Source organism: Eptatretus burgeri, chromosome 15 (assembly GCF_056783735.1).
Source record: "Eptatretus burgeri isolate ZD-2024b chromosome 15, Ebu_testis_v1, whole genome shotgun sequence".
Taxonomy (NCBI): Eukaryota; Metazoa; Chordata; class Myxini; order Myxiniformes; family Myxinidae; genus Eptatretus; species Eptatretus burgeri.
The window spans coordinates 18,472,441-18,499,886 of NC_140975.1; the positions used below are offsets into that span (position 1 = coordinate 18,472,441).

Genomic DNA, 27,446 nt, shown 5'->3' on the forward strand with positions numbered 1-27,446 from the left:
TGGATGATCGTAATGACGTCATCACGTCGGAAGAAAAGCCTTTGATCCGGAAGAACGGACGTTGCGTGTTGCCTTTGCTGTTGTGACCTTGTTCCAGTGATGGCGGCTCGAATTGCACGTCGGACTTTCGCTGTTTCTGTGAGGGCCATGAGTCAGGTTCGAGCCGACATATTCTCATACACGTTACAATAATATAGATTGCCGGTGTGGTGTTTGTGTGGTAATAACTTGTTTGTGTGGTCACATTGCCGGTGTGGTGTTTGTGTGGTCATAGCTTGTCGGGGTGGTGTTTGTGTGGTCATAGCTTGTCGGTGTGGTGTTTGTGTGGTCATAGATTGCCGGTGTGGTGTTTGTGTGGTAATAACTTGTTTGTGTGGTAATAGCTTGTTTGTGTGGTCACATTGTCGGTGTGGTGTTTGTGTGGTAATAGCTTGTTTGTGTGGTCACATTGCCGGTGTGGTGTTTGTGTGGTAATAGCTTGTTTGTGTGGTCACATTGCCGGTGTGGTGTTTGTGTGGTAATAACTTGTTTGTGTGGTCACATTGCCGGTGTGATGTTTGTGTGGTAATAACTTGTTTGTGTGGTAATAACTTGTTTGTGTGGTCACATTGTCGGTGTGGTGTTTGTGTGGTCACATTGTCGGTGTGGTGTTTGTGTGGTCGTAGCTTGGCGGCGTGGTGTTTGTGTGGTAGGAGCTTGGTGGTGTGGTGTTTGTGTGGCCCTAGCTTGGCGGTGTGGTGTTTGTGTGGTCGTAGCTTGGCGGTGTGGTGTTTGTGTGGTCGTAGATTGGCGGTGTGGTGTTTGTGTGGTCGTAGCTTGGCGGTGTGGTGTTTGTGTGGTCGTAGCTTGGCGGTGTGGTGTTTGTGTGGTCGTAGCTTGGCGGTGTGGTGTTTGTGTGGTCGTAGCTTGGCGGTGTGGTGTTTGTGTGGTCGTAGCTTGGCGGTGTGGTGTTTGTGTGGTCGTAGCTTGGCGGTGTGGTGTTTGTGTGGTCATAGCTTGTCGGGGTGGTGTTTGTGTGGGCGTGGCTTGTCGGTGTGGTGTTTGTGTGGTCATAGATTGTCGGTGGGGTGTTTGTGTGGTAATAGCTTGTTTGTGTGGTATTTGTGTGGTAATAACTTGTTTGTGTGGTCACATTGCCGGTGTGGTATTTGTGTGGTAATAACTTGTTTGTGTGGTCACATTGCCGGTGTGGTATTTGTGTGGTAATAACTTGTTTGTGTGGTCACATTGCCGGTGTGGTGTTTGTGTGGTCGTAGCTTGTTTGTGTGGTGTTTGTGTGGTCGTAGCTTGGCGGTGTGGTGTTTGTGTGGTCGTAGCTTGGCGGTGTGGTGTTTGTGTGGTCGTAGCTTGGCGGTGTGGTGTTTGTGTGGTCGTAGCTTGGCGGTGTGGTGTTTGTGTGGTCGTAGCTTGGCGGTGTGGTGTTTGTGTGGTCGTAGCTTGGCGGTGTGGTGTTTGTGTGGTCGTAGCTTGTCGGTGTGGTGTTTGTGTGGTCGTAGCTTGGCGGTGGGGTGTTTGTGTGGTCGTAGCTTGTCGGTGTGGTGTTTGTGTGGTAATAGCTTGTTTGTGTGGTGTTTGTGTGGTAATAACTTGTTTGTGTGGTAATAACTTGTTTGTGTGGTAATAACTTGTTTGTGTGGTCACATTGCCGGTGTGGTAATAACTTGTTTGTGTGGTAATAACTTGTTTGTGTGGTCACATTGCCGGTGTGGTATTTGTGTGGTAATAACTTGTTTGTGTGGTCACATTGCCGGTGTGGTATTTGTGTGGTAATAACTTGTTTGTGTGGTCACATTGCCGGTGTGGTATTTGTGTGGTAATAACTTGTTTGTGTGGTCACATTGCCGGTGTGGTATTTGTGTGGTAATAACTTGTTTGTGTGGTCACATTGCCGGTGTGGTATTTGTGTGGTAATAACTTGTTTGTGTGGTCACATTGCCGGTGTGGTATTTGTGTGGTAATAACTTGTTTGTGTGGTCACATTGCCGGTGTGGTATTTGTGTGGTAATAACTTGTTTGTGTGGTCACATTGCCGGTGTGGTATTTGTGTGGTAATAACTTGTTTGTGTGGTCACATTGCCGGTGTGGTATTTGTGTGGTAATAACTTGTTTGTGTGGTCACATTGCCGGTGTGGTGTTTGTGTGGTAATAACTTGTTTGTGTGGTCACATTGCCGGTGTGGTGTTTGTGTGGTAATAACTTGTTTGTGTGGTCACATTGTCGGTGTGGTGTTTGTGTGGTCATAGCTTGGCGGTGTGGTGTTTGTGTGGTCGTAGCTTGGCGGTGTGGTGTTTGTGTGGTCGTAGCTTGGCGGTGTGGTGTTTGTGTGGTCGTAGCTTGGCGGTGTGGTGTTTGTGTGGTCGTAGCTTGGCGGTGTGGTGTTTGTGTGGTCGTAGCTTGGCGGTGTGGTGTTTGTGTGGTCGTAGCTTGGCGGTGTGGTGTTTGTGTGGTCGTAGCTTGGCGGTGTGGTGTTTGTGTGGTCGTAGCTTGGCGGTGTGGTGTTTGTGTGGTCGTAGCTTGGCGGTGTGGTGTTTGTGTGGTCGTAGCTTGGCGGTGTGGTGTTTGTGTGGTCGTAGCTTGGCGGTGTGGTGTTTGTGTGGTCGTAGCTTGGCGGTGTGGTGTTTGTGTGGTCGTAGCTTGGCGGTGTGGTGTTTGTGTGGTCGTAGCTTGGCGGTGTGGTGTTTGTGTGGTCGTAGCTTGGCGGTGTGGTGTTTGTGTGGTCGTAGCTTGGCGGTGTGGTGTTTGTGTGGTCGTAGCTTGGCGGTGTGGTGTTTGTGTGGTCGTAGCTTGGCGGTGTGGTGTTTGTGTGGTCGTAGCTTGGCGGTGTGGTGTTTGTGTGGTCGTAGCTTGGCGGTGTGGTGTTTGTGTGGTCGTAGCTTGGCGGTGTGGTGTTTGTGTGGTCGTAGCTTGGCGGTGTGGTGTTTGTGTGGTCATAGCTTGTCGCTGTGGTGTTTGTGTGGTCATAGCTTGTCGGTGGGGTGTTTGTGTGGTCATAGCTTGTCGGTGTGGTGTTTGTGTGGTCATAGCTTGTCGGGGTGGTGTTTGTGTGGTCATAGCTTGTCGGTGTGGTGTTTGTGTGGTCATAGCTTGTCGGTGGGGTGTTTGTGTGGTCATAGCTTGTCGGTGTGGTGTTTGTGTGGTCATAGCTTGTCGGTGTGGTGTTTGTGTGGTCATAGCTTGTCGGGGTGGTGTTTGTGTGGTCATAGCTTGTCGGGGTGGTGTTTGTGTGGTCATAGCTTGGCGGTGTGGTGTTTGTGTGGTCGTAGCTTGGTCGGTGTGGTGTTTGTGTGGTCATAGCTTGGCGGTGTGGTGTTTGTGTGGTCGTAGCTTGGCGGTGTGGTGTTTGTGTGGTCGTAGCTTGGCGGTGTGGTGTTTGTGTGGTCATAGCTTGGCGGTGTGGTGTTTGTGTGGTCGTAGCTTGGCGGTGTGGTGTTTGTGTGGTCGTAGCTTGTCGGTGTGGTGTTTGTGTGGTCGTAGCTTGGCGGTGTGGTGTTTGTGTGGTCGTAGCTTGGCGGTGTGGTGTTTGTGTGGTCATAGCTTGTCGGTGGGGTGTTTGTGTGGTCACATTGTCGGTGTGGTGTTTGTGTGGTCATAGCTTGTTTGTGTGGTCACATTGTCGGTGTGGTGTTTGTGTGGTCACATTGTCGGTGTGGTGTTTGTGTGGTCACATTGTCGGTGTGGTGTTTGTGTGGTCATAGCTTGTCGGTGTGGTGTTTGTGTGGTCATAGCTTGTCGGGGTGGTGTTTGTGTGGTCATAGCTTGTCGGGGTGGTGTTTGTGTGGTCATAGCTTGTCGGTGTGGTGTTTGTGTGGTCATAGCTTGTCGGTGGGGTGTTTGTGTGGTCATAGCTTGTCGGTGGGGTGTTTGTGTGGTCATAGCTTGTCGGTGGGGTGTTTGTGTGGTCATAGCTTGTCGGTGTGGTGTTTGTGTGGTCATAGCTTGGCGGTGTGGTGTTTGTGTGGTCATTGCTTGGCGGTGTGGTGTTTGTGTGGTCATTGCTTGGCGGTGTGGTGTTTGTGTGGTCACAGATTGTTTGTGTGGTCACAGATTGTCTGTGTGGTGTTTGTGTGGTCACAGATTGTTTGTGTGGTCACAGATTGTCTGTGTGGTGTTTGTGTGGTCGTAGCTTGGCGGTGTGGTGTTTGTGTGGTCGTAGCTTGGCGGTGTGGTGTTTGTGTGGTCGTGGTTTGGCTGTGTGGTGTCCGTGTGGTCGGAGCTTGGCGGGGCGGTGTTTGTGTGGTCGTCGCTTGGCGGTGCCATGTTTGTGGGGCCACATTGTCGGCGTGGTGTTTGTGAGGTCATAGCTTGTCGGTGGGGTGTTTGTGTGGTCATTGCTTGGCGGTGTGGTGTTTGTGTGGTCATAGCTTGGCGGTGTGGTGTTTGTGTGGTCATAGCTTGTCGGTGTGGTGTTTGTGTGGTCATAGCTTGTCGGTGGGGTGTTTGTGTGGTCATAGCTTGTCGGTGGGGTGTTTGTGTGGTCATAGCTTGTCGGAGGTGTGTTTGTGTGGTCGTAGCTTGGCGGTGTGGTGTTTGTGTGGTCGTAGCTTGGCGGTGCGGTGTTTGTGTGGTCGTAGCTTGGCGGTGCGGTGTTTGTGTGTCGTAGCTTGGCGGTGCGGTGTTTGTGTGGTCCTCGCTTGTCGGGGTGGTGTTTGTGTGGTCATAGCTTGTCGGTGCGGTGTTTGTGTGGTCGTAGCTTGTCGGTGTGGTGTTTGTGTGCTCGGAGATTGTCGTTGTGGTGTTTGTGTGCTCGGAGATTGTCGGTGTGGTGTTTGTGTGCTCGGACATTGTCGGTGTGGTGTTTGTGTGCTCGGACATTGTCGGTGTGGTGTTTGTGTGCTCGGAGATTGTCGGTGTGGTGTTTGTGTGCTCGGAGATTGTCGGTGTGGTGTTTGTGTGCTCGGAGATTGTCGTTGTGGTGTTTGTGAGCTCGGATATTGTCGGTGTGGTGTTTGTGTGGTCGGAGATTGTCGGTGTGGTGTTTGTGTGGTCGTAGCTTGGCGGTGTGGTGTTTGTGCGGTCGTAGCTTGGCGGTGTGGTGTTTGTGTGGTCGTAGCTTGGCGGTGTGGTGTTTGTGTGGTCGTAGCTTGGCGGTGTGGTCGTAGCTTGGCGGCGCGGTGTTTGTGTGGTCGTAGCTTGGCGGTGTGGTGTTTGTGTGGTCGTAGCTTGGCGGTGTGGCGTTTGTGTGGTCGTAGCTTGGCGGTGTGGTGTTTGTGTGGTCGTAGCTTGGCGGTGTGGTGTTTGTGTGGTCGTAGCTTGGCGGTGTGGCGTTTGTGTGGTCGTAGCTTGGCGGTGTGGCGTTTGTGTGGTCGTAGCTTGGCGGTGTGGTGTTTGTGTGGTCGTAGCTTGGCGGGGGGGTGTTTGTGTGGGCGGAGCTTGTCGGAGTGGTGTTTGTGTGGTCGTAGCTTGTCGGTGTGGTGTTTGTGTGGTCGTAGCTTGCCGGTGTGGTGTTTGTGTGGTCACATTGCCGGTGTGGTGTTTGTGTGGCCACACTGCCGGTGTGGTGTTTGTGTGGACATAGCTTGCCGGTGTGGTGTTTGTGTGGTCATAGCTTGTCGGTGTGGTGTTTGTGTGGTCGTAGCTTGTCGGTGTGGTGTTTGTGTGGTCGTAGCTTGTCGGTGTGGTGTTTGTGTGGTCGTAGCTTGGCGGTGTGGTGTTTGTGTGGTCGTAGCTTGGCGGTGTGGTGTTTGTGTGGTCGTAGCTTGTCGGTGTGGTGTTTGTGTGGTCGTAGCTTGGCGGTGTGGTGTTTGTGTGGTCGTAGCTTGGCGGTGTGGTGTTTGTGTGGTCGTAGCTTGGCGGTGTGGTGTTTGTGTGGTCGTAGCTTGGCGGTGTGGTGTTTGTGTGGTCGTAGCTTGGCGGTGTGGTGTTTGTGTGGTCGTAGATTGGCGGTGTGGTGTTTGTGTGGTCGTAGCTTGGCGGTGTGGTGTTTGTGTGGTCGTAGCTTGGCGGTGTGGTGTTTGTGTGGCCGTAGCTTGGCGGTGTGGTGTTTGTGTGGTCGTAGCTTGGCGGTGTGGTGTTTGTGTGGTCGTAGCTTGGGGGTGTGGTGTTTGTGTGGTCGTAGCTTGGCGGTGTGGTGTTTGTGTGGTCGTAGCTTGGCGCTGTGGTGTTTGTGTGGTCGTAGCTTGGCGGTGTGGTGTTTGTGTGGTCGTAGCTTGGCGGTGTGGTGTTTGTGTGGTCGTAGCTTGGCGGTGTGGTGTTTGTGTGGTCACATTGTCGGTGTGGTGTTTGTGTGGTCGTAGCTTGTCGGTGGGGTGTTTGTGTGGGCGTAGCTTGGCGGTGTGGTGTTTGTGTGGTCGTAGCTTGTCGGTGGGGTGTTTGTGTGGTCGTAGCTTGGCGGTGTGGTGTTTGTGTGGTCGCAGCTTGGCGGTGTGGCGGTTGTGTGGTCGTAGCTTGGCGGTGTGGTGTTTGTGTGGTCGTAGCTTGGCGGGGTGGTGTTTGTGTGGTCGGAGATTGGCGGTGGGGTGGTTGTGTGGTAGTAGCTTGTCGGTGTGGTGTTTGTGTGGTCTTAGCTTGGCGGTGTGGTGTTTGTGTGGTCGTAGCTTGGCGGTGTGGTGTTTGTGTGGTCGTAGCTTGGCGGTGTGGTGTTTGTGTGGTCGTAGCTTGGCGGTGTGGTGTTTGTGTGGTGTTTGTGTGGTCGTAGCTTGTCGGTGTGGTGTTTGTGTGGTCATAGCTTGTCGGGGTGGTGTTTGTGTGGTCGTAGCTTGTCGGTGGGGTGTTTGTGTGGTCGTAGCTTGGCGGTGGGGTGTTTGTGTGGTCGTAGCTTGGCGGTGTGGTGGTTGTGTGGTCGTAGCTTGGCGGTGTGGGGTTTGTGTGGTCGTAGCTTGGCGGTGTGGTGTTTGTGTGGTCGTAGCTTGGCGGTGTGGTGTTTGTGTGGTCGTAGCTTGGCGGTGTGGTGTTTGTGTGGTCGTAGCGTGGCGGTGTGGTGTTTCTGTGGTAGTAGCTTAGCGGTGTGGTGTTTGTGTGGTCTTAGCTTGGCGGTGTGGTGTTTGTGTGGTCGTAGCTTGGCGGTGTGGTGTTTGTGTGGTCGTAGCTTGGCGGTGTGGTGTTTGTGTGGTCGTAGCTTGGCGGTGTGGTGTTTGTGTGGTCGTAGCTTGGCGGTGTGGCCTTCGTGTGGTCGATGCTTGTCGGCGTGGTGTTTGTGTGGTCCAAGCTTAGCGGTGCGGTGTTTGTGTGCACGCAGACTGGCGGTGTGATGTTTGTGTGGTCGCAGCTTGGCGGTGTGGTGTTTGTGTGGTCGTAGCTTGGCGGTGTGGTGTTTGTGTGGTCGTAGCTTGGCGGTGTGGTGTTTGTGTGGTCGTAGCTTGGCGGTGTGGTGTTTGTGTGGTCGTGGCTTGGCGGTGTGGTGTTTGTGTGGTCGTAGCTTGGCGGTGTGGTGTTTGTGTGGTCGTAGCTTGGCGGTGTGGTGTTTGTGTGGTCATAGCTTGGCGGTGTGGTGTTTGTGTGGTCATAGCTTGGCGGTGTGGTGTTTGTGTGGTCGTAGCTTGGCGGTGTGGTGTTTGTGTGGTCGTAGCTTGGCGGTGTGGTGTTTGTGTGGTCGTAGCTTGTCGGTGTGGTGTTTGTGTGGTCGTAGCTTGGCGGTGTGGTGTTTGTGTGGTCATAGCTTGTCGGTGTGGTGTTTGTGTGGTCGTAGCTTGGCGGTGTGGTGTTTGTGTGGTCGTAGCTTGGCGGTGTGGTGTTTGTGTGGTCGTAGCTTGGCGGTGTGGTGTTTGTGTGGTCGTAGCTTGGCGGTGTGGTGTTTGTGTGGTCGTAGCTTGGCGGTGTGGTGTTTGTGTGGTCGTAGCTTGGCGGTGTGGTGTTTGTGTGGTCGTAGCTTGGCGGTGTGGTGTTTGTGTGGTCATTGCTTGGCGGTGTGGTGTTTGTGTGGTCATAGCTTGGCGGTGTGGTGTTTGTGTGGTCATAGCTTGTCGGTGTGGTGTTTGTGTGGTCATAGCTTGTCGGGGTGGTGTTTGTGTGGTCATAGCTTGTCGGGGTGGTGTTTGTGTGGTCATAGCTTGTCGGGGTGGTGTTTGTGTGGTCATAGCTTGTCGGTGAGGTGTTTGTGTGGTCATAGCTTGTCGGGGTGGTGTTTGTGTGGTCATAGCTTGTCGGTGGGGTGTTTGTGTGGTCATAGCTTGTCGGTGGGGTGTTTGTGTGGTCATAGCTTGTCGGTGGGGTGTTTGTGTGGTCATAGCTTGTCGGTGGGGTGTTTGTGGGGCCGTAGCTTGGCGGTGTGGTGCTTGGGTGGACGTTGCTTGGCGGTGCGGCGTCTGTGTGGTCGTAGCTGGGCGGTGCGGTGCTTGTGGGGTCGTAGCTTGGCGGTGCGGTGTTTGTGTGGTCCTCGCTTGTCGGGGTGGTGTTTGTGTGGTCATAGCTTGTCGGTGCGGTGTTTGTGTGGTCATAGCTTGTCGTGTGGTGTTTGTGTGGTCATTGCTTGTCGGCGGGGTGTTTGTGTGGTCATAGCTTGTCGGCGGGGTGTTTGTGTGGTCATAGCTTGTCGGCGGGGTGTTTGTGTGGTCATAGCTTGTCGGCGGGGTGTTTGTGTGGTCATAGCTTGGCGGCGGGCTGTCTTTGTGGTCATAGCTTGTCGGTGGGGTGTTTGTGTGCTCATAGCTTGGCGGCGTGGTGTTTGTGTGCTCGGAGATTGTCTGTGTGGTGTTTGTGTGCTCGGAGATTGGCGGTGTGGTGGTTGTGTGCTCGGAGATTGGCGGTGTGGCGTTTGTGTGCTCGGAGATTGGCGGTGTGGCGTTTGTGTGCTCGGAGATTGGCGGTGTGGCGTTTGTGTGCTCGGAGATTGGCGGTGTGGCGTTTGTGTGCTCGGAGATTGTCGGTGTGGTGTTTGTGTGCTCGGACATTGTCGGTGTGGTGTTTGTGTGCTCGGAGATTGTCGGTGTGGTGTTTGTGTGCTCGGACATTGTCGCTGTGGTGTTTGTGTGCTCGGAGACTGTCGGTGTGGTGTTTGTGTGCTCGGAGATTGTCGGTGTGGTGTTTGTGTGCTCGGAGATTGTCGGTGTGGTGTTTGTGTGCTCGGAGATTGTCGGTGTGGTGTTTGTGTGCTCGGAGATTGTCGGTGTGGTGTTTGTGTGCTCGGAGATTGTCGGTGTGGTGTTTGTGTGCTCGGAGACTGTCGGTGTGGTGTTTGTGCGCTCGGAGATTGTCGGTGTGGTGTTTGTGTGCTCGGAGATTGTCGGTGTGGTGTTTGTGTGCTCGGAGATTGTCGGTGTGGTGTTTGTGTGCTCGGAGATTGTCGGTGTGGTGTTTGTGTGCTCGGAGATTGTCGGTGTGGTGTTTGTGTGCTCGGAGATTGTCGTTGTGGTGTTTGTGTGCTCGGAGATTTTCGGTGTGGTGTTTGTGTGCTCGGAGATTTTCGGTGTGGTGTTTGTGTGCTCGGACATTGTCGGTGTGGTGTTTGTGTGCTCGGACATTGTCGGTGTGGTGTTTGTGTGCTCGGTGATTGTCGGTGTGGTGTTTGTGTGCTCGGAGATTGTCGTTGTGGTGTTTGTGAGCTCGGATATTGTCGGTGTGGTGTTTGTGTGGTCGGAGATTGTCGGTGTGGTGTTTGTGAGCTCGGAGATTGTCGGTATGGTTATTACGTTGTCCCCTTCGTCGAAGGATTCAGAGAGGGTGTTGCATTTGGGTCCGTTTGTTTGTCTGTCCCTGTCTGTCTGTCTGTTTGTCCGCACAGAACTTTCGTGTTTTTCTCCGCAACAGCTTGTCGGATTGAGACGAAATTTTCACCATTGGTGCGACTACTCACGTCGAATGTATCAATGATATTTGTAATTTCATAGGTCACGTGGTGTGGCAGCCATCTCTCTATAATTCCAGCTGTGTGTGTGTGTGTGTGTGTGTGTGTGTGTGTGTGTGTGTGTGTGTGCGTGTGTGTGTGTGCGCGCGTGTGTGTGTGTGTGTGTGTGTGTGTGTGTGTGTGTGTGTGTGTGTGTGTGTGTGTGTGTGTGTGTGTGTCTCTGACAGCTGTTTCTCGACAACCGCTGGTCCGATCTAATTGAATCTCGCCAGATATATTGCTGGGGACCTGAGGATGTGCCTTTTCAAGGTTTGATATTAATCGGACAAGTGTTTCCCAAGTTATGGCCATTTATTTACCAAGCCAATGACGAGACACGTTGTTGCGTAGGCGTGGCCGATGGTGAAGGGAAGCTCAGCCGCGTTCCCCATTACGGGTTACAATGTACAGACTTCCGGAGAGTGATGACTTCATGTATTCTAATAATTTCTCGATTTCTTATGCGCATTTATGGATAAACACAATGCCGCAAGTTATGATTGTTTTCATATGAGACGGTGCATGCTGCAACGTCCGGACGGTGCAGACGGTGCATGTCATTTTTTTGTCTCCTCTTTCCTCTTCTCTTTGTGTTTTTCCTTGCGATAAAAGGCAAAATACGTTGTAACGTATGGACTTCCGGAGAGTGATGACTTCGTGTATTCTAATAATTTCTCGATTTCTTATGCGCATTTATGGATAAACACAATGCCGCAAGTTATGATCGTTTTCATATGAGACGGTGCATACATTTCGGTAACATCAGGGTGCTGGTATGCTCCGAACCAGGAAGTAATTTTTTTTCTCTCTTCTCTTCTCTTTTTGTTTTTCCTTGTGAGGACATTGCGAAAAGGCAAAATACGTTGGCACAAATTGAATAATTGGCTATTAAAACCTAAATTGTGAGTCATCGTAACTGTGATATGCGAACATCCGCGCCACCCACATATGGGCACGCGAGAGCGAAGAAACGGCCTGTGTGGTTGTTGTTTCTTGCTCGCGGTTTGAATATTTATTTATTAATTTTTTTTTTACGGGCAGCCGCGTTCCCCATTATGGGTTACAACGTACGGGCTTCCGGATAATGATGACTTCGTGTATTCTCTGTGTGTGTAAATATCACAGCAGTTGTTGCTTCAATGCAAGCGATAATTTGTGGATTGCATGTGAACATTCCATATGGGCACGCACTACTTCCGGCTAGTGATGACTTACTGTATTCTAATAATTTCTCGATTTCTTATGCGCATTTATAGATAAACACAATGCCCCAATCCAGTCGTCGTTTACGAGAACGAAGGAACGGCCTGTTTGTTGTTTCTGGCACGCGGTTTGAAAGTTTTTTTTTTTGCATGTACCGCCACGCACGTACAGGCCGGCGAGAGTGAAGAAACTGCCTGTGTGGTTGTTGTTTGTTGCTCGCGGTTTGAATATTTATTTATTTATTTATTTATTTTTTTTTTTATTACGGGCACGGACTAGTATTGGAAATACGGAAAAATTGGACCTCTGTTATCTCTAAAACCGCATGAAAGAAAAAATTGAAACTTGGCACACCGCAAGTACTCCTCATGGGGAATGAGTTGGTTTTTTTAATGACGTCATTGGTGCCCTCGTTATGACGTCATGATTGCATATGAAGAACGCCACATCTGATCAGCATGAAACATTTTGAAGGTCAAATACGGATAAAATGGTCCACATTTCCAACCTGGGCTCCAAAGCCATTCACCAACTGGGAATCCTCCGTCGTGCAAAGTCCTTCCTCGGCCCACCTGAGCTCCTGACCACTTACAAAGCTTTCGTCTGCAGCCTGATGGAGTACTGTTCTCCCCTCTGGGCTGCTGCTCCTGCCTCCAACCTTTCTCGGCTTCACGCTGTGGAAACCAAGGAATTTCGGTGGGCCTTCCCCGATGAGGCTGAGTCTTTGGGCCTCTCACTCTCTCACCGCAGGCAGGTCGGTGGTCTTTCTGTATTGTACCGTTTCCTCTCCGGTCTCGCCCCCCACTACTCTGTCTGCGATTTGTCCCCACCATATTTCCGCCGGGTGCTCAAGATCTGCCAACAACCCCATTCTGGTAAAACTACCAAAATCACGAATCACTGCTCACCTTCATTCTTTCATTCCTCTTTTTCGCCAACTTTGGAATAAACTCCCTCACTCTGTTCAATCCCATTCTTCCCTCCATGACTTCAAAACAACTGTTCACCATCACCACCTCTTATCGTCCCCCATCCAAATCCTCGATCTCTTCTACCCCCGTTAATCGACCCCAAACCCACCTCCTTCAAATTCCGTGCTTTCCTTCCTGAAAGTCCCTGTAATGTCCATCTTGTATCCCCGCCCCATCCCTCTCCCTTCCACAGATCTCCGAATGTCTCTGTTACCCACTGTTTTGTCCTTCCCACTCCCGCCCCTCTTGCTCATGCCCCCTTGCTGTGCATTGTGTTAGCTCTCATATGAGCCTTGACAAGATATATATACACAGAAAAAAATTTCATGACGTCGCCGGTCACATGAATTGGTGGCCATATTGTTTTTTAAAAAAAACCTTCAAAAATCTCTGAAGTGACTGAACGGATCGAGGTGATACTTTAGAAAAAAATGCCTGTCCACGAAGAAGAAAAGGTTCACACATATGATGTCATTGGTCACATGGTTTGGCAGCCATATTGGATTTACCCTAAAACCTATAAAAATCTTCTCCAGAACGACTAGACACGTGCTTCTCAACTAGTGGGCCGTGAGGTCGGCAAAAAAGAAAAGAAAAGAAGAAGTATATAAAAAAAGGGTCTGATCTTACAGTGTAACACGACACAGCTGGAATTCAGCTAGGTCTGTTTGTACTTCCGTCTTTCCGAAACCGTCTAGCGAGCGTGCGCGCGAGAGAGAGAGAGAGAGAGAGATTGAGTCATTTTGTACTTACAGTGTGGAGAACAAGTATTTGATACACTGCCGATTTTGCAGGTTTTCCCACTTACAAAGCACGTAGAGATCTGTAATTTTTATCATAGGTACACTTCACCTGTGAAAGATGGAATCTAAAACAAAAATCCTGAAAATCACATTGTATGATTTTAAAATAATTAATTTGCATTTTATTGCATGAAATAAGTATTTGATACATCAGAAAAACAGAACTTAATATTTGGTACAGAAACCTTTGTTTGAAATTACAGAGATCAGACGTTTCCTATAGTTCTTAACCAGGTTTGCACAGACTGCAGCGGGGATTTTGGCCCACTCCTCCATACAGATCTTCTCCAGATCCTTCAGGTTTCGGGGCTGTCGCTGGGCAACACAGACTTTCAGCTCCCTCCAAAGATTTTCTCTTGGGTTCAGGTCTGAAGACTGGCTAGGCCACTCCAGGACCTTGAGATGCTTCTTACAGAGCCACTCCTTAGTTGCCCTGGCTGTGTGTTTTGGGTCGTTGTCATGCTGGAAGACCCAGCCATGCCCCATCTTCAATGCTCTTGTTGAGTGAAGGAGGTTGTTGGCCAAGATCTCGCGATACATGGCCCCATCCTACCTTCCCTCAATACGGTGCAGTCGTCCTGTCCCCTTTGCAGAAAAGCATCCCCAAAGAATGATGTTTCCACCTCCATGCTTCACGGTTGGGATGGTGTTCTTGGGGTTGTACTCATCCATCTTCTTCCTCCAAACACGTCGAGTGGAGTTTAAATCAAAAAGCTCTATTTTGGTCTCATCAGACCACATGACCTTCTCCCATTCCTCCTCTGGATCATCCAGATGGTCATTGGCAAACTTCAGACGGGCCTGGACATGCGCTGGCTTGAGCAGAGGGACCTTGCGTGCGCTGCAGGATTTTAATCCATGACGGCGTAGTGTATTACTTATGGTTTTCTTTGATACTGTGGTCTCAGCTCTCTTCAGGTCATTGACCAGGTCCTGCCGTGTAGTTCTGGGCTGATCCCTCACCTTTCTCATGATCATTGAGGCTCCACGAGGTGAGATCTTGCATGGAGCCCCAGACCGAGGGAGATTGACTTATCTTGAACTTCTTCCATTTTCTAATAATTGCACCAACAGTTGTTGCCTTCTCACCAAGCTGCTTGCCTATTGTCCTGTAGCCCATCCCAGCCTTGTGCAAGTCTACAATTTTGTCCCTGATGTCCTTAGACAGCTCTCTGGTCTTGCCCATTGTGGAGAGGTTGGAGTCTGATTGATTGAGTGTGGACAGCTGTCTTTTATGCAGATAACGAGTTCAAACAGGTGCAGTAAATACAGGTAATGAGTGGAAAATGGGAGGGCTTCTCAAAGACAAAACTAACAGGTCTGTGAGAGCCGGAATTCTTAGTGGTTGGTAGGTGATCAAATACTTATTTCATGCAATAAAATGCAAATTAATTATTTAAAATACATACAATGTGATTTTCAGGATTTTTGTTTTAGATTCCGTCTTTCACACTTGAAGTGTACCTATGATAAAAATTACAGACCTCTACGTGCTTTGTAAAGGCCCGGTCACACCTTGACGTTTTAGCCAACGTATGCCGATTTTTGAATTTTTTTTTCTAAAACGCTGGCACACGTTGAATACGTTATGGGTAAGTTTTGATAACATTGAGAGCACGCTGAAAAACACTGCCATACGTCGTTGTACGTTGGCTTTAAACGTTGTACTTTTCGGTTGTCCTCAAATTTTTTCATGCTTGAAATTTCACGACGTATGCCGGCGTATGACTCACACGTTCCGCTACGCTGGCCACAAGTTGTATGCACGGTCTGCGATCGTTGACAGACGTCAACACATGCTACTTGTAAGTTAATCATAAGTTGAGACACGCCGAGGTAATGTTTAGCGTACCCGAAACTTATTTCTAACCTATGATTAACGTGTTGTTGGCACGTTACGCGATCGTTGCCACACATCGACAGACGTTACTTTTAAGTTACTCATAGGCTGAAAGACGTCGGTATAATGGATCGTCCTTGCGTCAGCGTCCACGGCCACGGCCAGGACACTTATTTGCAGCATTCTTCAAACTTTTCTTCGGCATGACGAGGATGTTCACACTTCGATGTCTAGCTTGGCTATGATTCCAATTGTCCATCGGCAGCGTCTATTTAAAATAGTCGAGTTTGAGCGTTTTAACACGTTCAGAAGAAACACTTCAAATTTCAAAACCTCAGCGTCAAAAAACAAAGGCGAGTGACAGCAATTTAAATCGTTCATTGTAAACAATGAAAATGGCTGAGTGGTACCGTTTAAAAGTCGTTGAGTGTAAAAAAAAAAATCCAATTGTTGAGCGCAAGCGTCTACTTTCAATAGTGGAGATGCAGCCATTTAAATCGTTGTGTGGCAGCCTATGAACCTACCCGTGGATACGCGGACGCAAGGAGGATCCATCATAACCCACACCCTCCCCCTCACACTCACCTACTACTGCCAACATGAACAAACTAATACTAATACTAATACTGATACTGATACTGTTACTGCTGACATGGACATCGACTCAAAAAGGACTCGAAAACACTGTTGGGTTCCCCTTTTATGAACACCATTTTTATATACCAATTCCCAAAACCGCTGGGAACACGTCTTTATATGGCAGTTGTAAGCTGAAACACGTTAATTTTTTTTTTTTTTTGTCGACCGGAAGACGTCATTGGAATACGTCTACATACGTCGATGTGTGTTGGGACTACGTAAAGAATTGGTTCAAAGCACGTCAAACACAAGTTAGAAATAAGTTTCGCGTAAAAAAGACATTACCGCGACGTGTTTCGACTTATAAGTAGCTTATAAGTAGCCTTTGAGGACGTGTGTAAGCGTCCACATATCGTGTGTAAAACTTATCCCCATCGCATGCGGAACGTGTGTCATACGCCGAGTACGTCGTAAAATTTTGAACATGTTTAAAATTTCTTGACGTACTCTACTTACTACGACGTATGATAGCGTACTTTAGCGTTCTACTCATGTATATCAAACTTACTCATACCGTATTTGACGTGCCCCAACGTTTTAGACACATTTTTCTTAGGTCGGCATACGCTGGCAAGATCGTCAAGGTGTGACCGCGATGTTGACACTTCCATTTCTACGGCAGTTATGATTCGAATCGTTGTGCATCAGCCTTTTAATAGGCTACGTCACGACATCGTCGGCGATGCGTGCAACGCGCTATGCCGAAGTTAGACTATCGTTGGGCATCGGTTGTGTAGGCCGACAACAGGTCAGCATTCGTTGGTATAAGTTATCTATAACACAACGAAACGTTCTGTGTCCATTACTAATATGTTATGCATACGACCAACTCGTTATGAATACGTCCGAATCTTAAAAAAAAACATCAAAAGTTCAACGTCAGCCAGCGTTTTACATACATTTTAATACGTTGCCATCGCTGGCTAAAACGTATGCCGATTTTTGAATTTTTTTTCTAAAACGCTGGCACACGTTGAATACGTTATGGGTAAGTTTTGATAACATTGAGAGCACGCTGAAAAACACTGCCATACGTCGTTGTACGTTGGCTTTAAACGTTGTACTTTTCGGTTGTCCTCAAATTTTTTCATGCTTGAAATTTCACGACGTATGCCGGCGTATGACTCACACGTTCCGCTACGCTGGCCACAAGTTGTATGCACGGTCTGCGATCATTGACAGACGTCAACACATGCTACTTGTAAGTTAATCATAAGTTGAGACACGCCGAGGTAATGTTTAGCGTACCCGAAACTTATTTCTAACCTATGATTAACGTGTTGTTGGCACGTTACGCGATCGTTGCCACACATCGACAGACGTTACTTTTAAGTTACTCATAGGCTGAAAGACGTCGGTATAATGGATCGTCCTTGCGTCAGCGTCCACGGCCATGGCCAGGACACTTATTTGCAGCATTCTTCAAACTTTTCTTCGGCATGACGAGGATGTTCACACTTCGATGTCTAGCTTGGCTATGATTCCAATTGTCCATCGGCGGCGTCTATTTAAAATAGTCGAGTTTGAGCGTTTTAACACGTTCAGAAGAAACGCTTCAAATTTCCAAACCCCAGCGTCAAAAAACAAAGGCGAGTGACAGCAATTTAAATCGTTCATTGTAAACAATGAAACTAGCTGAGTGGTACCGTTTAAAAGTCGTTGAGTGTAAAAAATCCAATTGTTGAGCGCAAGCGTCTACTTTCAATAGTGGAGATGCAGCCATTTAAAACGTTGAGTGGCAGCCTATGAACCTACCCGTGGACACGCGGACGCAAGGACGATCCATCATAACCCACACCCTCCCCCTCACACTCACCTACTATTGCCAACATGAACAAACTACTAATACTAATACTAATAGTAATACTAATACTGATACTGATACTGATACTGATACTGTTACTGCTGACATGGAGATCGACTCGAAAACACTGTTGGGTTCCCCTTTTATGAGCAGCATTTTTATATACCAATTCCCAAAACCGCTGGGAACACGTCTTTATAAGGCAGTTGTAAGCTAGAAACACATTCATTTTTTTTTTTTTTGTCGATCGGAAGACGTCATTGGAATACGTCTACATACGTCGATGTGTGTTGGGACTACGTAAAGAATTGGTTCAAAGCACGTCAAACATAAGTTAGAAATAAGTTTCGCGTAAAAAAGACATTACCGCGACGTGTTTCGACTTATGAGTAGCTTATAAGTAGCATTTGTGGACGTGTGTAAGCGTCCACATATCGTGTGTAAAACTTATCCCCATCGCATGCGGAACGTGTGTCATACGCAGAGTACGTCGTAAAATTTTGAACATGTTTAAAATTTCTTGACGTACTCTACTTACTACGATGTATGATAGCATACTTTAGCGTTCTACTCACGTATACCAAACTTACTCATACCGTATTTGACGTGCCCCCAACGTTTTAGACACATTTTTCTTAGGTCGGCATACGCTGGCAAGATCGCCAAGGTGTGACCGCGATGTTGTCACTTCCATTTCTACGGCAGTTATGATTCGAATCGTTGTGCGTCAGCCTTTTAATAGGCTACGTCACGACATCGTCGGCGATGCGTGCAACGTGCTATGCCGAAGTTAGACTATCGTTGGGCATCGGTTGTGTAGGCCGACAACAGGTTCAGCATTCGTTGGTATAAGTTATCTATAACACAACGAAACGTTCTGTGTCCATTACCAATATGTTATGCATACGACCAACTCGTTATGAATACGTCCGAATCTTAAAAAAAAAAACATCAAAAGTTCAACGTCAGCCAGCGTTTTACATACATTTTAATACGTTGCCATCGCTGGCTAAAACATCAAGGTGTGACCGGGCCTTAAGTGGGAAAACCTGCAAAATCGGCAGTGTTTGAAATACTTGTTCTCCCCACTGTACGTACGTCATGTTTATGCAGTGGTGGTTTACGCGCGTTCGATCTACATGTAACTGTGATGTGAACGTACTATATCCGTGTGTATGTGTGTATTGTGCACGTGCGCATATATGCGATGTGTGTGTTTGTGTGCATGTACGTGCCTTGTACTTGGTTCATGCGTTCACGAACTTGAATTTTTTGTGAACTTTTCAACTTTCGTGGATAATTTCTTGAACCGAAAATGGATCGATTTTTGAAACGAAAGTGTGATGAGAAGACAAATCTCGAAAGGTTGTGGTGAGGAAATATGACCCCGATTACATTAAATATGGATTCACGATGGCAGGCAGTGATGTTGAGCCAAAAGCACAGTGTGTTGAATGTGCTGAAATCCTGTCAAACGAGGCGCTTAAACCGTCAAAGCTTCAGAGACACTTAAACACAAGACACCCGAATAGTGCAGGTAAGCCAGAGGAATATTTTGAGAGGAAAAGGGCTGGACTTCAGGCACAGCAGAAAGTGATTACAACATTTACAACTCAGTCAAAATCAGCATTGAAAACCAGCTACATGGTTGCTGCTCGTGTTGCTCGTAGCAAGAAAGCTTTCACAATCGCGGAGGAGCTTATTTTACCCAGTGCTGTTGATATGTGTCGAAATTCTTGGAGAGGCAGCTGCAACCAAACTTCAGTCCGTATCACTCTCTCATGATACTGTGATGAGAAGAATTGTTGAAATGAGTGATGACATTGAATGGCAACTGGTGGAAAAAATAAAGGCCAGTAAGTATTTTTTCCATTCAGTTGGGTGAATCAACTGACATTAGCAATAATGCTTTATTGCTAGTTTTCGTGAGGTACTGCGGGGACAGTGATGTTCATGAGGATCGACTGTTTTGCAAAGACCTTCCCACAAAAACAGCTGCAGATGATGTAATGCTCTGCCTTGACAAATACTTCACTGACAAGAGTATTGATTGGAAGAACTGCGTAGGTGTGTGCACAGATGGTGCTGCATCAATGACAGGAGTCCATCGTGGTGTTGCAAAACAGATCCAACAGAGGGCGCCAGATGCCAAGAAGAGCCACTGCTTCTTACAAAGAGAGATTCTGGCAACAAAGCAGATGTCACCAGAAATGAATGAAGTCATTAATGTAGCTGTTAAAACTGTGAACTTCATCAAGAAGAATGCACTCAACTCAAGATGCTTTGCTGCACTGTGTGAAAGACTTGATTCTGATCACTTGCAGCTTCTGTACCACAGTGAGTTGAGGTGGCTTTCAAGAGGACGTATGCTTAACCGCCTCTTTGAACTGAGACATGAAGTCCATATGTTCCTTGAAGAGAAACACTCACCACTTGCTGATCATGACAGTAACGATAACTTTTGTGCCAAATTAAATTGGCTTACCTGTCAGATGTGTTTGCCCAGTTAAATCAGCTCAACATATCAATGCAAGGTAGGAACAGTTCAGTGTTCTTGGTTGCTGACAAAATTGAAGGCTTCAAGAAAAAGCTTGTTCTTTGGAACAGAAAAGTGAAGGATGGATGACTTGAGATGTTTCCACTTCTGAGTGAAACTTTGGAATCCACTCCTCATACAGACATATCTGGGCTCATAATCCAGTATTTGACCGAGTTATCACAAAAGTTTGCAGACTACTTCCCAGAGGACCCAAGACAAGGAAACCTTTGAATTTTGAACCCTTTCTCAGTGGATCCTGCTTCAGAAGATGTGGCCTTGTCCGTTGTACTTGAAAATGAACTGATGGAACTTTCTGCAGACGCTGAAGCTTCAGCATGCACAAGTAGACCCTCCTTCATTGTGGATATTGGCAAGCAGTGAATACACTTCTTTGTCAGAGTGCCATCAGATTTCTTTTACCATTCACCACAACCTATCTCTGTGAATCGGGCTTCTCGACTGTAACTGTGACAAAATCAAAAGCACAAAATAGTCTAAAAACAGACACTCTGAATGCCACTTTGCATGCGAGCCTGTCCCCCATCAAACCACGACTTGACCATCATATTTCCAATAAGCAAGCTCAAGTGTCTCATTAAAGGTAAGCATAATGATTTGTTTTGGCATTAAGTTTTATTGCCATTTTTCTCATTACGATTCTGTATGATGGGCCTCAAAAATTTCCTCAGAGCCAGAGTGGGCCTCGAGTTGAAAAGGTTGAGAAGCACTGGACTAGACAAATTGAAGGGAAACGTCACATAATTGTTCCCCAAGCTATGGGTGTACAAGTGGCACATTCAAGTGATGTATGGGTGGGTGTACACACACTTCTCATGGGGAATGAGTGGTATTTTCATGTTGTCATGGGTGTTTATGCCTGGTGTTGGCTTAATGGTTAGGGTGGTAGGCTTGGGATGCTCGGATCCTGAGTTCAAATCACACTTGCTGTTGAATTAATACCAGGTGGGGTTGACTCTGCCTGTCATCCTTCCGAGGCCAGCAAAATGAGTGCCAGCTTGCTGGTATACTGTCGGAGTGGCGATCTGTCCAGGATTGTGCCCATTAGCCAAGGAGACTGCTTCAGCAGCACCAACGCTCTGGACAGAGTATGGTCCCAATCGATGGATGGATGGATGGATGGATGGATTGGTGCTTGCCTTTCTTTTGACGTCATAATTGCATATGGAGAACGCTACATCCGATCAGTATATAATATTTTGAGGGTTAATTAGGGATAAAATGGTCCACCAATTTTTTTTTATGACGTCACCGGGCACGTATTTGGGCAGCCATCTTTTTTTTTTCTTTTTTTAACCTTCAAAAATCTCTGAAATGGCTGGAAATATCGAGGCGAAACTTTACACATATTGTTGTGGTGCCGTGTTCGGTGGCGAGGACGACCACTAGATGGAGTAATTGGGTCGTCTCCCACCGAACACCGGAATTGAAGGTCTTAACTTTCGGATAACTCCAAAGGTCATGGGTCCCTTCGTGGACCGTGGACGCCAATATTTTGACAGCGTGGGGTTGGGTTAATTGTCTAATTCCAATTTACCTAAGTACCCACGCCATCTAACTATCGGGGAAGCCACACCCTCGGCTGACTTTGTCCGAACCGAGTCGCTGCTACCGACTCGGATCCGGCGTAACCGAGCGGGGATTACCAAAGCCTGCTGGACCAAATGAACAATTTACGGCACAAACGGCCTCCCTATTTCTCAAGCCCACACCGTGCTGGGTCAATGATAGAAATGACAGGCAATGAGCTGGTACATTTAACACTGGGTTTATTTATAATGGGGAGAGGGAGACAAAGAGCAGAGTGACACCGAATATAATCCAATATACAATGATGCAAGGCACTTATACCATTTCTACATAAAGACTGGGCCTACAGACGCACACACACATATCCACAAAGAAATGGACCCCACCGTGTCATTATTTGGTCCTCTAGCCGAGGAGGATAGTTCAGCTGGGGGGACAGAGTTCCATGGTGTACCTGGCCGCGTCGTGCGGCTTGCCAACCTGCCCTTGTGGAGCCCGGGATTCTTGGCGGGGAAGTCGGACGCTCTGACCACCAGCCCGTGCGCTCCAACACAAACCACCATGGTGGGACTCGAACCCACACGGTCAGCTTCACACCAAACGCTGAGGAGAAGACCAGGGACGAAGACCGACAACCACGACAAGGAGTGCCCAGCATGCCAGAACACGGGGGGTGACCGACCAAGACCTTTTTTCTCGCGCACCACTCGATTCTCTTCTCCCCTCCCTCGCGCATGGGGTGGGGGGGGGAATCCGCTCTCTGGAGACTTGCCTCTGGATTGGACCAGGCGTTTTGGGTCTCGTGGTGGCCAGCCGTGATTGGAGGAGGGTCACGGTATGTGGGGAAAAACACGCCCCCTTCTGGGCAGAGTCTCTGTGGCTATTTTGGCACTTCTCTCTTCTTTGTCGCTTCGTCGAGACATTCTTCTTTCCCTGGGCGTTCTGGCTTCCCATTCGCTGGGGCGCGCGTGCGATGCTCGCCCTTCACTCATTGGGCAGAGGAAACACTCCATGCCCATTTTTGGAGCGGGGCTCCGATCTGAGGCGATGGAAGCCCCGCCCACGTCTGTGCTCGGCACACATGCACGTGAGGAAGGCCGATGGTGGCAGGAGCGAAGGAGGATGTTGTTGTTGTTGGATATTAATTCTAACTAAAAAATAACTCGCAGCGCACATAAACTTAATCACCCATTAAACATAAGGACGGGACCCTAACTAAAAACACATACTTATCGAAATAACTGAACTGCGGGGACTCTGGCTGTTGTGTGCAAATGGCTGCCAGATTCGTAACAATATGACCGCCTATCCATGAGGAACAAGTCACACATCTGTCATCGGTCACATGATTTGGCAGCCAGATTGGAATTCGCTGAAAACCTATAAAATACACCACTCAAAAGCAGTCCTGACAAGGGTTTGCAATCTCTGATTGCTCTTTTTACTTCCACCACCGAAGGTGAAGAAGGTTATGTTTTCACCTCTTTCTGTCTGTCTGTTTTTTCTGTGTACAGGATATCTCAAAAAGTTGTGGACGGATCTGGATGAAATTTTGTGGACAGGTTCGGTGTGTGACAAGGACGAGCTGATTAGATTTTGGTGAAGATCCGGATCCGGATCGGATTACTAGAATTGTTTAAAGTGATTCTTCACCATTGAGAGACAGGGCCAAAAATGATATTTGCACTCTATCTCAAAAAGTTGTGGGTGGATTCCGATGAAACTTGGTGGGCATGTGGGTGTGTCGCAAGGCTGAATTGATTCGATTTTGGTGAAGATCCAAATCCGGATCCGACTACTCAAATTTTAAAGTGATTCTTCACCATTGAGAGTTTGGTCTCAAAAACTACATTCCGGATGATATTTCAAAAATGTATTGGGCCTGATATGTTCTCTTGGATCAGGTATTACATGGCGGACGGATTAAATATGGCAGATTAAATAATTCTCATATCCAGATCTGGATTCAGATGCGTTCTACCGATTTCCGTTTGGGTTGTCATAGCTATTTGCTTTTGTGTGTGGGTGGTTTTTGCATGTGGAGCCTAAGTATGGCAGTGAAAAAACAGGGGTGGTTGTCGGGAAAGGTAGCCATTATCGTGTCTGAGTGGGAGGACATAATTTTCATGGACCGAGGTGGCAAAGTTCATTGATTGGGTTCCACCTTCAGACTCGTGGAAGGCCTTCATTACAATACATGGCTGTTTCTTGTAGAGCTTCACTTGTTGGAATTTGAATTCGGCGACAGATGAAGAAGAAAGCGACTTAGGATGGCTGAATAGCAGTTGGCCCATTTTCGTAGCTGGGGTTGTGTGTTTCTATATGGAGTTGTCAGCGTGCATGATAAACCACGCATATGAACATCGTACACTTTGGGTGTCATGTTTTGTGATTGATTGTCTCCATTCCTCCCATGTACTTGACTCCATTGTCATGTGATATGTGTTGTGTTCTGATCTTGGGTCGGGCACAGGTACAATGGCAGAATTGCCTTTTCCTGCATCTTTCCTTGCGATTGCAGATAATATAGGCAACTTAGCCATTCGAAAAAGGATGGTGTTTCCATGATGCGTTGCTCTTGAGTTATCTTTGTGTTCTGTTCTTTATCTTTTCTGGTGTATGCACTCTTACTGTTCATGCTCTTGCTTCGGTTAGTAATATTTAAAGAAAAGTCAAATTTCAAATTGAGCACGCCTATATCGGAGAGCGTAAAATCCAGTAAAGTTGGTGTGTGTGTGTGTGTGTGTGTGTGTGTGTGTGTGTGTGTGTGTGTGTGTGTGTGTGTGTGTGTGTGTGTGTGTGTGTGTGTGTGTGTGTACATATATATTCATACAAGTATGTGAAGTGCAAAATTTGATCCGATCTAGGAATTTTGAAGTGTCAAGACTCCTTAAAAATGTTTAGCATGCAAATGCAGACAATCCATCACATTCCCATGCACGATACCAAAGGTGGAAAGCCAAAAAATTTGAATTTGTTTCTACTCGTTCACAACCTTCTTTTATCCTCCCTCCTTGTGCCATTTCCAGGGAGAACTTGGCAGCGGAGTTGGTAAGGGTGGTGGTGGTGGTGGATCTGTGCGTGAAGCTGGTGGGAGTTTTGGAAAAAAAGAGGCAGCAGAGGAAGAGATGTATTTCAGGTAATTCTGCTTTCGCAGCATTAGTTTTGACTTGGTGGCACAGTAAGTTATCCAACAACGTCGGTTATGTGTCTCCAAAATGTGCGACTTTGTTGGACACAAATTTTCCTATTTAAATTGATGTTACGTTTTATATGTCCAAAGTCAAAAATTTTGCACTAAAACAACTTTAATTAGGACATTCGGTGGAGTGCATACCACCACCACGCAATGCCTGGTCCATGAGAACATAACGGGCCCATTACCTTTTTCAAATATCATGCTGTATAGTAAGTACTATATCGTTTTTGGCCCTATCATTGGTGAAGAATCACTTTAAAAATTAAATAATTCTCATATCCAGATCTAGATTCAGATCTTCACCAAAATCAAATCAATTTTTCCTTGCCACACATGCAAGCTGTCCACCAAGTTTCATCTGAATCCATCCATAACTTTTTGAGATAACGTGCGATATATTAATTTTGCCCTGTCTCTCAATGGTGAAGAATCACTTTTTAAAAATTTCGAATCCAGTATATTGTAGTCTTTCTGTCTCTCTGTCCGTCTGTCCACCATGCTATCTCCTCCTAAACAGTTGTGCAGAAATTCAGCAATCTTGGTGTTGATGATCAGAGAGAGAGAGAGAGAGAGATAGATATATATCATATATATATATATATATATATATATATATATATATATATATATATATATATATATATATATATATATATATATATATATCATATATCATTTTTGGCCCCACCCACTGGTGCCCTGTGGTGGGGTCAAAAGGTCAAATACCAAAAAAATGCAATTATGGGCACTTTGAATTAAGCTTTGTATGAGCAATCAACAATGGAGGACGTATAAAATATGTAACGATTTGTTTTTTGGATTTGACCCCCGGTTCATGCCTTCGGGCTTTCATCTTAGAGAAGACGGAAAGACCACGGACCAGCCTGCAGTGAGAGAGTGAGAGACCCAAAGGCCATAAAAGATGTGGGAGATCATCAGTCAAAACAGATTATTTTATTTTTTTGATTTTTTTTTAAACTCAAATTTGATATTGGATTATTCTTGGTGGAACGTTTTGCCATCTTTCATCTTTGCTTTAAGTCAGGAGCCATCCTGTGATGGCGCTCCATTGATTTTGCTCTAATTTGTATTTATTCTCGTTCTGATGTACCACAGAGTATTACAGGGTGTTGGTTCTGCCGAAGTAGTTTCTTGTCAGGAGTTGTACTAGGTGGTTTGCCATTGCCTTCCCAGCAGAAGTTATGGCTGGAATTTGGAATTTGTTCAGGGTGCTGACAATAGCTAGTCTACTCTTCACGAAGGACATGGGGATCTTTATCATCAAACAGATAATGCTGGCAGACGGGACGCCCAGTTTAACGTCCATCCTCAGGATGGTGCACACATTGATGAATCACCCTGCCTGCAAAACACCAGGATGACATTTTATAGCAAGGTCGGAATTCAAACTCAGGATAGACAACTGAGAGGTGAGTGTGTTTAACTCTTGGCCATCCTGTCAACCTGTTTACCCAACCCAGGAGTGAAATTGAATATTTGTATTCATCACCATAGTGGGGCAACTTAGCATAACAATTGTGCATTTTGTGAGGAAAGCACCAAATTTGGCACACTAGTAGCCTATCATATTATGAACAGATTTGGATATTGGGCCATCTCAAAGTTTTTGATGGCAGTGGAAAATGGCTGCCACGGCCATCAGTGGCTGAATTTGAGATGGCCCAATATCCAAATCTGTTCATAATATGATAGGCTACTAGTGTGCCAAATTTGGTGCTTTCCTCACAAAATGCACAATTGTTATGCTATATTTAGCTAAGTTGCCCCGCTACCATTCATTTACTGATGTTCATAATTGAGAATGATAAACGTTTATTTTTCACATTTTGCTTTTAAAAAGTGCTTTTAAGTTGATGGAATAAAGTTGTCATGACTGGTATTTCAAATCTGGGTTGGCATTGGTAAAGTGAAATGGCAACCTATCTCAAGACATCTTTTGTTGTTGCACATTCTTGATGTAGTCTGTACTTGGGTTGTCTTTTATGCAGAAAGTTGCAGAGTGAACAGCTTCAAAAGTTGCAGAAACACCATGCGGAGGAGATAAAACATCACAAAATTGAGATTGACCGCCTGAAACAGGAGATAGGCCGACATCAAAAGAAGATCAAAGATCTCGACCACGATGATTGAGGCCACCCCTCAATGGCACCACCACATTCACGATTATCAATCGTTTGGTGTTTGCCAGCATCCTGATTCCTCCAATCTGCACTCTTGATCGTCAATATCTCATGTCACCTGTTCAATCTGGCCATAACCCCTCACCCTCCTCCCCATCTCCATTTTTTTTTGTTTTTGGCAAAGCAGGCCAGTTGTCATGTGCTGTGATCTGTCTATTGCCATCCTAAATGCTAAACCGTAAACCAGCCACCTCAACTGGCTCTTACCAATTGAAACCGTTTTTGTAATCCCTCTTGGCTTATTTGGACACTATTATCTGAGAAGTGCTTGGACTTGTGCTTTGGATTCTGGGTTTGGAGTTTTGCTGAATAAATTTAAATGGCTACACATTTGTTTCTGGATGATTAAAAGTTGTTTTTTTTCATGTTTGCTGAACCTTCACCAAGACTACTAGCTCTGGTCTGGTAGGATATAGCGGAGGTGGCATACTGGGCTTTGAGTTGTCTTGTTTGGGTTTGAAGTCTGACCTGACTATTAAAAAAAAAAAAACTGTCACCCTGATTATTTGCAGGTGGGGCTGTGTAGTTTCTTGTTTGGATGTTAAGCTGCACGTCTTATCTTCTCGTGTTTGCTGGTGGAAGCTTGAGATCCCACTGTTTTTTTTTTTTTTTTTTTGCAAGAGTCGGGCATTTTTGGTTTTTTTTCATCAGCACCCTGGTTACATTGCAAGTTCTTGTTTTAACGTGTCACGGCTTTGGCAAGGTCACCGGAGCCACCTGCAGGTTTTGCTACAGACAGCACAGACACTTGAACAGTCATGGGACATGAGCACCAAGTTGGAATTTGTTTCTCGACCAAGAAGTGCAAATGCTGAGACAAAAGCAAGTACTTTAGTCCCACAACTACAGCTGTAAGTTAATCTCTTGACATAACTAAATTGTATCTTATATTCATCCTTTATAGTTTTGGCAAAAAATGAAAAACTATTTCAAAATATGCTT

At 46.9% G+C, this 27,446-nt stretch overlaps 1 protein-coding gene across 1 annotated transcript; it reads left to right on the top strand.

The window, feature by feature from the left end:
* Positions 1–26,832, top strand: ATP5IF1 (ATP synthase inhibitory factor subunit 1). Its single transcript, XM_085857150.1, has 3 exons — positions 1–156; positions 24,134–24,243; positions 26,313–26,832. Exons 1-3 carry the CDS (start codon positions 100–102, stop codon positions 26,452–26,454), a joined length of 309 nt encoding a protein of 102 aa, XP_085713276.1. The 5' UTR covers positions 1–99; the 3' UTR covers positions 26,455–26,832.
* Positions 26,833–27,446: the final 614 nt, after the last annotated feature.